This window comes from Phaseolus vulgaris, chromosome 11 (genome assembly GCF_000499845.2).
Source record: "Phaseolus vulgaris cultivar G19833 chromosome 11, P. vulgaris v2.0, whole genome shotgun sequence".
In the NCBI taxonomy this organism is placed as follows: Eukaryota; Viridiplantae; Streptophyta; class Magnoliopsida; order Fabales; family Fabaceae; genus Phaseolus; species Phaseolus vulgaris.
The window spans coordinates 1,559,245-1,570,633 of NC_023749.2; the positions used below are offsets into that span (position 1 = coordinate 1,559,245).

The 11,389-nt window shown below is 33.7% G+C and overlaps 2 protein-coding genes and 1 long non-coding RNA gene across 3 annotated transcripts; 2 read left to right on the plus strand and 1 right to left on the minus strand.

Moving 5' to 3' along the window:
- Positions 1-1,229: 1,229 nt before the first annotated feature.
- On the plus strand, positions 1,230-4,087 carry LOC137822506 (TOM1-like protein 1). The gene is made up of 3 exons (XM_068627406.1): positions 1,230-2,024; positions 2,547-2,882; positions 3,544-4,087. The coding sequence occupies exons 1-3, from the start codon at positions 1,506-1,508 to the stop codon at positions 3,961-3,963; spliced, it is 1,275 nt and encodes a 424-aa protein (XP_068483507.1). The 5' UTR covers positions 1,230-1,505; the 3' UTR covers positions 3,964-4,087.
- Positions 4,088-4,888: 801 nt separating this feature from the next.
- LOC137822496 (probable arabinosyltransferase ARAD1) lies at positions 4,889-9,906 on the plus strand. Its single transcript, XM_068627395.1, has 9 exons — positions 4,889-5,484; positions 5,578-5,751; positions 6,092-6,249; positions 6,336-6,483; positions 7,041-7,156; positions 7,238-7,376; positions 8,170-8,280; positions 8,384-8,452; positions 9,604-9,906. Exons 1-9 carry the CDS (start codon positions 5,029-5,031, stop codon positions 9,733-9,735), a joined length of 1,503 nt encoding a protein of 500 aa, XP_068483496.1. The 5' UTR covers positions 4,889-5,028; the 3' UTR covers positions 9,736-9,906.
- Positions 9,907-10,262: 356 nt separating this feature from the next.
- On the minus strand, positions 10,263-10,945 carry LOC137826692 (uncharacterized). The gene is made up of 2 exons (XR_011083572.1): positions 10,802-10,945; positions 10,263-10,691 (listed from the first exon to the last, which is right to left on the minus strand). It is a non-coding gene; the product is annotated as an uncharacterized lncRNA (long non-coding RNA).
- Between the last annotated feature and the right edge of the window lie 444 nt (positions 10,946-11,389).

Here is an 11,389-nt window from a genome sequence, read left to right on the forward strand (position 1 = left end):
CAATACATTGTTTTTTACAATGCACAAAAGAGATAAAATTGATATTAATTTGAAAATTATGACTTAATTGGAGTTTTTAACAATAAAGAAAGTATCATATACACAACTTACAATTATTATGATTAAAAATATAAAATAAATTATACAAATAATATCAATGAATTATAAGGATACGTGCTAGAATTTTATCACCTCTAAAGTTAGATGAAAAAAATAAATAAATAATTATAATTTTAAATATCAAATTCTCATAAATAAAATCACTTAAAACATATTTTAGTTATCTCAAATCCTAAAAACATTTATTTTAATTCCTAAAATTTAATGTTTAAAAGACTAAAATCATATTCTTGTAAAGATTTGGAGAGAATTTTGGAAATACTAAAAACAGGTTTTTATGAATTTGAGGAACCAAAACTACAATCACTCTAGATTTTATGGACTAAAATATATCAACCTGACTCTTAAATGGCATGTTAGTATTTAGTATTTGATACAAATATTAGACACCGACACTTATATGATACCTATAGGACACATATTCGTAAAATGTCAAATTCAAAAAGTACTTATTAGATTTCTGACAATTCTAGTACGGTTTTAACACAATTTTAAAAATGAAAAATATATTAATTTTTAAAAAAATCAAAACTTTATTGTATAAATTGTTATTATGGTTATAAAAATAAGAAACAAATCATTGTAAACCAGTAATGAAAAACATCTTTTTGTACCAAAAAATAATCTGGAACATACTTGTGTGCACATAAATCTTTATTGTCAATTTATACAATTCATAATTATATAATGTATAGATACATGTCTCTGTGTCCTATATTTTGGAGATTTTACATATCTCCGTGTCGTATAAGTGTCTGTGTTTGTGCTACATAGACTAAAATATAATTAGATCGTAAAAAAATATATTACAAATAAGTCATCCTTCTTGAGAGTTATTTTGAGAATTTTAAACATAAAAATTTATCAATAAATACCAAAACAAAAAAAAAACTTTTTAAATTTTAACCATTTTAGTGAGTTTATAATTCATCCATCCCATATAAATAATAAATAGTAATTATTATGTATATTGTGTATTATTAAATATAGGTTAAATTATTATTTTTTATTTTTTATTGATTTGATTTATTCAGTTTCATCCCTTTGCAAAAGATATACCAGATGACTAAAAGTTAATGAAGCCAGAAAATTAAAATTTCTGTGTAATGTTGAAGTTTTCGCTAAATAAAAGAAGATTGAAGGTTGCTTTGTCTTTTGTGACATTATCTAACGTAACGTACGAGGAATTAAACCAAATTGGAACTTTGGACTTACATAGGAGAAGGCTGAAACTCCAAGGAACACATCCACACACTGTCTTCTCCAACACCAACAAAACAGTGGAATTCAGAGCTTTCTCCTTTGGTTTTCATTTCATCAAACGGTTTAAGTGCAGTTTCTTCTCTGCAAATTCTGAGGCCATTCATTGGTGGAGTGAGGAAAAAATGAGTGACAATTTGAAGGGAAGAGTCAACGCTCTGGGGGAGCGTCTCAAAATTGGTGGAGCTGAGGTGGGTCGGAAGATGAGTGCTGGAATGAGTTCTGTGAGCTTCAAAGTGAAAGAGTTTTTCCAGGATTCAAGCCATGCTGATAAACTCGTTGGAGAAGCTACCTCTGAGGCCCTTCATCACCCTCACTGGCCCATCATTCTTCATCTCTGTGACTTGATCAATGGTGACCAACTCAACACTGCTGAAGTGGTGCGTGCAATAAAGAAAAGGGTTGTTTCCAAGAGTCCTAGAAGTCAGTATCTGGCTCTGGTTCTGCTTGAAGCATTGGTCAAGAACTGTGACAAGGCTTTCTTGGAGGTGGCAACTGAGAGAGTCCTTGAAGAGATGGTCAAGCTCGTTGATGACCCTTATGCTTTTGTTAATAACAGGAATAAGGCTTTGATGATGATTGAGGCATGGGGAGAGTCAACCACTGAACTTCGCTACCTGCCTGTCTATGCACAAACTTACAAGGTACTTTCACAACTTTACATGCTTATCACTGGTCAAATAACAACCATTATCACTGGTCAAATAACAACCAAAATACGGTAGGTTGGAGATCACATATCGACTAGAGATTAGACATTTCATAGTATATAAGTGGATATAAACCTCATCTTATAAGTGAGTGACTAGAGATTGAACATTTCGTAATATATAAATCGATACAAATTTCACTTATAAGCTGATTTTATGTGATTGAGTTAAGTTTAAAGTTCACTTCTTGATACCATATCGGAATCATTTCAAACTATATTGTTTATTATGCTTATCAGGTCATCCGAATCATTATCAGAACAATACCATGTCAAATATATACTTGTTAATAAAATTGTGGACAAGAAGTTAAGAATTGAGGCAAACCATGATCTTATCATTGATTACTAGCTCATAAGAGTTGTAATACAATGTTATAAACCAACTCTATTAAGGTGTTACTTGAAGGAATGATCATGAATGGTTTCTTTCATATCTAACACTTTTCTGATGCAGAGTTTGAAATCAAGGGGTGTTCGATTCCCTGGTCGTGACAACGAAAGCTTGGCTCCTATTTTCACTCCACCTCGTTCTGGCACTACTCCAGAGGCAGTTGTCAATCATGAACATCTTATGCAGCATGACATTGATGTGCAAAGTTTTTCGCCTGTTACTCCTCCTTCTGCCCCTACTTCAGAGGCTGATGTCAGTCTTGCAGCTCTTATGCAGCATGATGTTCGTGTGAAAAGTTTTACGTCTCAACAAGCAAAGGAAGCTTTTGATGTTGCGAGAAATAGCTTTGAGCTTCTTTCTACCGTGTTATCTTCTTCAATGCAGCAGGATGTTTTAAAGGTATTCTATTTTGTTTTTGTTGTGTTCTAGATTCTTATGTTTCCTTTTCTTGCCCACATTTGAGCTGAAACTTGACAATGATATATATTTTAGATCACAAACAATAATTTATGAGAATCTGACACGTCTCTTAAATGGTGTATTCGTGTCACACACACTATCCTACACTGACACTCGTACAACGTTATTGATGAAGTATCAAACTTTAAAAAAAAAAATTGTTGGATTTTTAACCATTCTAATACGATTTTAACAAAATTTTAAAAATGAGAAATTCATTAATTTTCTAAAAACTCAAATTTATTGTATAATTTTTTATTATGATTATAAAAATAATTAACAAATCCTTTTGAACTATGAAAAATATCTTTCTTGATAAAAAATATATATTTATATGTATACATAAAGTTTTATTATCAATTTATATAATTTATATTTATATAATATATATATATATATATATATATATTTTTTTTTTTCTCGTGTCTCATGCAACATTTTTTAGAAAGATTATATGTTATTAGATTAGAGGTGATGCATGTCAATTTTTGCCTTATACTCAAAGACCATGTGATCTTGGTCTATTAAGTTACTATAATGCCGAAGCCTCTTCAAAAAAGTGCATCCTTTTTAATGACCAACTTGTGTATGATCTTTTCAGGATGATTTGATTACCACATTAGTAAAACAGTGCCGTGAGTCCCAGGCTACTGTCCATAGAATCATTGAGACTTCTTGGGATAATGAAGCACTGCTATGTGAGGCCTTGAATATAAATGATGAGATTCAGAAGGTTGTCTCCAGATATGAAGAAATGAAGAAGAAGAAGAAGCATAGAGTTGTTCCACCTGAACCTGAAGTGGGTATGGCACCTATTGCCATAGAAGCTGATGAGTCCCCCCATTTTAAAGAAGAGGAAGCCCTGGTTAGAAAGAGTGGAGGTTCAAGAACTGGAGTCCAGGGAGGGAGCCAGGATGAGATGTTGGATGATCTTGATGAGATGATATTTGGGAAAAAGGTTAGGGATGGCTTTGATCCAAAGAAACAACAATCATCTGAAGATCATCTCATCTCCTTCTAAAACAAAGCTTCAAATTTTATGTTCATGGCTTCCTGTTTTCGATTTATACATGCTGATTATGAACCAATATCTGATACCACTTCCCACTATTCTTTTCTTTTTCTTCCTTCTGTTAGCATTCGGTGAATTTCAAGCTTAAAAAAATTGTCATATAAAACACATTATTTTTCTTATTAAAAACATAAAAAAAAGGTAAATATCCATTTATTACAAGTACAATTTTTCATTTTTTTCCCTATATTTTCTACAAGTGTATATTGTTTTCATATATATAAAAGAATCACTCTAAAATAATACATTGTGAAGTTAGTGTTCGTGGCTTGATTTGTTTTAATTTTCAATAAGAACTCACTCAATTTAAACCTAAACAATCAAATATAATTTAATTTAATTTAAAATTTAAATTATGAGTAAAAATTTGTAACTTTTTTGTTAGATATCTTACAAATATTTTCTTTTAAAACAAAAGTAAAATCGAAGCAGTTTTGTGATATGTAGCACAGATATGACACGGACATTGATATGATACGGACACCACGAATACAAAGATACGTAAAATCTTTAAAATGTAGGTTACGAAAATACGAAAATGTTTTTATGACTGGTTCAGAAGGATTTGTTTCTTACTTTTATAATTATAATAACAATTTATACAATAAAGTTTAAATTTTGAGAAAATTAATGTATTTTTCATTTTTAAAATTGTATTAAAAATGTACTAGAATTCTCAGAAATCTAACAAATATTTTTTTGAATTAGACACTGACACGCCTTTAAGAAAAGTGACACGCCTTTAAGAAAAGTGTCGGAGGTTATAGGTTTTGTGTATATTTCATGTATTATACAAAGTAAAGATTAAACAAGAAGCCAAAAAATGTAAAAAATACATTAAAAGTTAAAAAAAGAAACTATTTAAAAATGAGTATAGATTTGCACCCATGGATAAGCACTATAACCAAAGACAAGTGTATTGAGAATTTGAGAAAGATTACCTGTTGTTATCGTTGGATATGAGTTGTGTTGTGTCTGTAAATTTTTGGGTGCAGTGATCCATTGCACGTAACAATGGCCGGAAAGTACATCCCGAGATCCAAATCGCGAACCACTCTCTTCCTCTTCCTTCTCGCTTTCTCTCTCCTCTTCATCCTCTTCTCTCTCTCTCCTCTCCGCTCCCCTCTCCTTTCCCCCACCAATGTCCACGTTCCCGATGCCGAAACCTCCTTCGTCGCCTCCCTCGACCGCTTCCTCGCCGCCGCTCCCTCGCCACACTCCCTTTCCGACGACACCGCGCACGCCGGACAAGAGGACCTCATCACCAAGCTCGACGACGCCGTTTATGGCTCCGAGATGGACAGGCTGTACTCTGATCCTTACTACCCGCTCTCCCTTCCCCTTAGGGTTTACGTCTACGACATGCCCCCCAAGTTCACCTACGATTTGCTCCGGCTCTTCAAGAAGACCTACCGAGACACCTCCAATCTCACCTCCAATGGAAGTCCCGTTCACCGTCTCATCGAACAGGTTTCGTCCTTCTCCTTCCGTTTCTCCTCGATTAATTCCCTCACCGTTTGTTGATCTGTCAACTGCGTCGGTTGGTTGTGGTTGTGAATGCAGCACTCCATTGATTACTGGCTCTGGGCTGATCTCATCGCTCCCCAATCGGAGAGGCTCTTGAACAGTGTCGTTAGGGTTCACCGACAGGAGGAGGCTGATTTGTTCTACGTACCCTTCTTTACCACCATCAGCTTTTTCCTCATGGAAAAACAACAATGCAAGGCCCTTTATAGGGTGTGAGTGCTCTTCTAATGCTCTCCCTTTTTTTTTCTTCTCCTTATGTTTCCTTCTTTTTGTTATCCATTAACCTCCATTTTCATTCTCCATCTCTTACCCTTCTCTTCCTTACATAATAGAACCATACAAGTTATTCCCCAAGTATTAAATGACCATAGTATAAGGACTAATTTGAATGGTTTTTCAATATTTAGGAGATTATATACAATGCATATCTTAAAAAACTAATATTTAGGAGAGAGAGTAATAGGAAATTGAGAGTGCTAGAACCTTGTTTTTCTGGTTTTTGATGGCTGTGCAATGGGGATAAGTATGCCTGGTGTTGTTGTGGATGCAGGAAGCTTTGAAGTGGATCACAGATCAACCTGCATGGAAGCGCTCTGGTGGTAGAGATCACATAATCCCTGTGCATCATCCCTGGTCTTTTAAGTCTGTTCGAAAATTCGTGAAGAATGCAATATGGTTGTTGCCTGACATGGATTCCACCGGGAACTGGTCATTTTTTAACTTGCACACAACTTTATAAATTCAATGCTATTGTTTGTTGGAAATGTTATCCAGTGATCCTCTTCCTCTTTCAGGTACAAGCCAGGACAGGTTTTTCTGGAGAAAGACCTGATTCTTCCATATGTTCCCAATCTTGATTTATGTGATGCCAGGTGTTTGACTGAGTCAAGACCGAAGAGAAATATGCTACTTTTCTTTCGGGGCCGGCTCAAGAGAAATGCGGTTAGCATATTGTGTGATAGCTCGTTAATTTCTTGACTGGCAGGTGGAACCTTTGAAAGTTCTATCTGCGTATGATGTCACTTCATTTGAAATCTAGAAATCTGGATTGTTAATAGCTTGTCTATTCCATCTTATGTTGAAGTAGCAATTATTGTCAATGGAGGAGAGTATCAGTATATTTTTCTGGTTTTGTCACATTAGCCCTTCGGAGAACTGACTTTAAGCAAAGCAACTAAAATCAGAATTTTGGTGTGCGGGAAAAGCCCCCTTGTCACCAAAATAGTTAGAATTTTTTTATCAAGAAAAAAACTATTTGTTGCTTTGAAAATGCTATGTATAATAAATTATTTCTTTCTGTATAATTTCTGTTCACTCTTAGTTTAAAATCAGCCTTAAGAGCTGATATTGACAAAACTATATTTTTATACTTTCTTAGCTAGAAATCCGATCATGGTTTACCCTACATTTGCATGCAGCATTCTCAATTTTTTTGTCACTTACATGGCTGCATGTTTTTATATTCTGAGTTTAGTTGCTTTTTTTCCATCTTGTTACAGGGAGGAAAGATACGCTCTAAACTCGTAGCTGAATTGAGTGGTGCTGATGGTGTGAGTATAGAGGAGGGAACAGCTGGGGATGGGGGAAAAGAAGCTGCTCAAATTGGCATGCGCAAGTAATATAAGTTCAGCACTTGGATAAAAGTACTCCGGTTACTTATTTTGTTGTATTTATTTGCTTGCCTTGCACATCATAGGTCTCTATTTTGCCTAAGCCCAGCTGGTGACACTCCATCCTCTGCTAGATTATTTGATGCTATTGTTAGTGGATGCATTCCAGTTATAATAAGTGATGAGCTGGAGCTTCCTTTTGAAGGAATACTCGATTACAGGAAGGTGTGTATGTATGCATTTATACCATGTAGTTGATTACTAAGAACGTAATTCAGAGTTAATGGTATAATTGCTATAAAATAATGGCTAAAATGGCTTGCTAGCTTTGGATGGTATTTGTTTTGGTGTGGACTGTGTGACAAGGCGCAATGGGAATATCTGTTGGTTTATATATGTGTACAGCAGGACATAATAGCCAATCTTATTTTACACAGTACCTACTATTTTAGATGATTAATATTGACAGATATGTTATAGCAAGACACGATTATGTCATTAAATAAGTTTGTTTTAATAACTCGATCTCTGAAAATGTAGTAGATTTGTTTAGAAAAATAAATTACTGAAGAAAAATAAAAAGATCCCCTCAAGCATTAAGAAAAGAGCACAAGGGGATAGCAGAAACCCAAAAAAATCCAGCAGGGCCATCCAGTTTATCTGACTCTATGTATTGAAGCTGGAGTTGACAATACCAACAAGATAGCCATGGCCTATGTGCCTGACACCAGAGAAAAACTATAACCATAATCCTAACCTAAGACTTAAGTGTAGGGAGACAAAGGTACACACATTCTATTTCAACCAAATGCACCAAAGAACAATATAGATTGCACACTCTTACTGAATTTGGGCCTCTTGTTAATTAAAACCCTTTTACTGCACACTCCAAGGTAACACACACCCAGTGACCAAAACCGCATTATTGTCTCTGATATGCCAATGCTGTATGATTATGTGATAACTCGGAGCCTTATGAGTTGTTATTTTTTTTTATGGGAATTTGTCGTATATGCAGATAGCATTGTTCATTTCCTCTAATGATGCCGTAAAGCCAGGTTGGCTTTTGAAATATTTAAAAGGCATTAGACCTGCTCATATCAAAGAAATGCAACAAAATCTTGCCAAGGTTTGTAATTCCCTTCATGTAGAATTTAATGTAACTAATTTTTCATTTTCTCAAATTGAGTTATTGTCTTGCTTTCTTGTTTGATTTTTTTTTTTCTTTTCAGTATTCAAGGCATTTCCTGTATTCTAGTCCAGCTCAACCTTTGGGTCCTGAAGACTTGGTTTGGAAAATGGTTTGCTACTGTTTGTTTTGCTATTTAAGTTTCTGTTCCTATTATTCTTTCTAGGTTCTTTGTTCACATGAACTTAAGCTTGGGTTTAGCCCTCATCTTTCCCATCGAGTGGTTTCTTCCATTATAGTTTTGGGAAAAGAGTGCAATTATTCTTTTTTATTCGTTTGTTCCATAGATTTTGATAAGTTTATTTCTGGATGCCATATAATGAAGTATGTTTAATATTGACACACTTAGTTAGCTGTAGTGTTTCACTTTCACGGACTTGGTACCTTAAAATAAATTTTGGGTTACTTTTTGTTTTACAGAAGTTTTACTTTGCTTTAAAAGCTGTGACTATAGCCTTTTTGTTTTCTAGATTTTATCAGGAGTTTGTGGACAAATTTCTCCATAAACACGTTTTAAAGAGAAAAATATGACCAGTAAAGAAAGGTGGCAATCAGAATATGTTAAGGTTTAATATTGAGAGACGTAGTTAGCTGCAGTGTTTTGCTTTCACAGACTTGTTGTTACCCTAAAATAAGTTTTGGGTTGCTTATGTTTTCCGGAAGTTTTACTTTGCTTTAAAAGCTGTGACTATAGCCTTCATTTTCTAGATTTTATTAGGGGCATGACAAATATCTCTATAAGCACTTCTAAAAGAGAAAAGTAAGAAGAAAAAAATTAAATGACTTTGTCCATAAGAATTCAGAGAAATTATATGAGAAATTTTCTACAAATTGGCTAATGCCAAATTTAGCTTATAGAGAAACTCGTTTATTTTTTTCTATTAGAAGTGCTTCCAAACAGGCCTAGGTAAGATTATTTATTTGTAGCACAACACAACTACTCCTGCGGTGGTTAGATGTTTGTTTAAAAGAGATATAAAAGAATGAAATATCATTCTGCTGGCAACATCGATACTATTAATTTATATTTACTTGGATTACTGTGTATTTTGTCAATGATTGGATCAAATTTAGAAAATATTCCTTATATCATACTGATGTTATTCTTTTCTGTAGAACTTAGTATTATATGTATATTTAATTTGTGTTGGAAACCATCAGAAATATCTGTGATGTTTCCTTTACCTTTATGTTGAGTGTATTCTGGGGTCTGTCTTTTGAAGGCATCTCCTTTACTATGGTTCTCTCTGTTTGATGCTACAGATGGCTGGGAAGTTGGTGAACATCAAGCTTCACACAAGAAGATCTCAACGTGTAGTGGAAGGATCTAGAAATCTGTGTACTTGTGAATGCAGGCCTGCCAATATTACTAATACTGCTTCAATGATTTCTTGAATCGCTTTGTTTTCTTTATAATTGTATTATCTACGGTTTTGCTCATCCCCTCTCTATTGTCTCCTGCAATGTTTTTCTTTTGTATTCTTTGGTTGGCTAGTTTGTTGTATAACTTCGATCTTGACGGAAAAGGAATTTAAATGATAATCAAAGATCATAATTGCCTCTTAAGTTCTTTTTTGAGGACCAAATTTGACTAGGCTAAAAAGCCCAATGCTCACTTATTTTATTTTCATTCAGGGATTAGCAATAAATGAAGATTAATTTAATGATATATAATTATTATAAATAACTAACATTACTAATCAGATTTCATTGTTTGCAGAGGTGATTGCGATTATGAGGCTTCTATACTGAGTTATACCCCTTTATATCATTTGACAGTTTTAACCTTTTTTTCAGAGTTGGCAATCGTTTGAAAATGAATATGTTAATCCTGAAAATGTTAGTGTTCCTAAGGCTAGCATTGCTCAACGGTGTTATATATATACCGTATAATAGTAATAATAATTTGTACAATTAAAGAATGATCCATAAATGCAGAAGATCATTATAGTTAATATATAATCAAATGAACTAAAATTTCCGTCATTCCATTCAACAAAGGAATTAAAAACAGAAACGACGAAAAATCAAATTCCATTTATCACGTTCAATGTATAAGGCGGGTGATCTAAAATGAGAGCAACAATTTTTAATGAAATCGCGATTCAATTTAGCATACAGTAGAAACAGATTCGAGGATGCGTGTTACCTAAACGAGAAGAAGCAGCCTCTGAAAATGGAAGCAAAAGAATGTATCAAAGAAAGTAGAAGAAGACAAAGGTCCAGATGGAGAGACACAAGAGGAGCTGAAGGAACAGCTCCGCAGAGGCGCAGAGCATGATCTTCTTCTTCATGATACGCTCTTTCACCAATTGAATCTTCAGGTCATGGATTTCTCTCTCCCACTTTTCCTGTATCAATCATCAGTTATCAGTTAATGGATTCATCAGTGAGAAACAGAGAGAAAGAGAGAGAGAGAGAGAGAGAGAGAGAGAGAGAGAGAGAGAGAGAAGGAATTTACCTGGTGTTGAGAGTTTGAGGAATTGAAGGAATGGAGAAACAATGCAGCTTTTGCGCAACGAATCAATGCCGCTTCTGATTTCCCACTCTTTTCCATTTCCTCTTCACTGTGCCTTGCTCTTCCAAACTCTAACAAACTTTTCTCTTCCCGCGTTTTTCTTCTTTTTCACTTTTTTCGACTTAAATACCACTCACCTATGCCAAGTCATATTCGAATTCTTTCAGACATTATATTTTTTTATTTTTTTTAATAAAATCATATTATTTTTATTTTAAAATAAAAATATTTGTACTCTGTTTAATCCGTGGCATTCGTTAATAAAGCAAAATTCATTTTTTTATTTTATTTAAAAATTTACATTCAATTCTATCATTAAATAAAGTAAACAACATATTTTATTATAATTGAATTACATAAATTTAACACTGGAATCAATTATAACTAAAAGTTGAATTAATTTGTTTTAATTCAATTTAATTTATTTGAATCCTCAAGCCGATTCAAACTACTACTCCAGAATTTTGTTCAAGGTTTTTTTTAAGAAAATAAATAAAATTCATAATATTGAACTTTGAGTCAAATTTATAA

Coding starts and splice junctions, on each gene's coding strand:
- LOC137822506 (XM_068627406.1), top strand. CDS start 1,506: ATGAGTGACAATTTGAAGGGAAGAGTCAACGCTCTGGGGGAGCGTCTC. Junction 2,025..2,546: donor TCTATGCACAAACTTACAAG/GTACTTTCACAA, acceptor TTTCTGATGCAG/AGTTTGAAATCAAGGGGTGT. Junction 2,883..3,543: donor TGCAGCAGGATGTTTTAAAG/GTATTCTATTTT, acceptor TGATCTTTTCAG/GATGATTTGATTACCACATT.
- LOC137822496 (XM_068627395.1), top strand. CDS start 5,029: ATGGCCGGAAAGTACATCCCGAGATCCAAATCGCGAACCACTCTCTTC. Junction 8,281..8,383: donor TGCAACAAAATCTTGCCAAG/GTTTGTAATTCC, acceptor TTTTCTTTTCAG/TATTCAAGGCATTTCCTGTA. Junction 8,453..9,603: donor AAGACTTGGTTTGGAAAATG/GTTTGCTACTGT, acceptor TTGATGCTACAG/ATGGCTGGGAAGTTGGTGAA.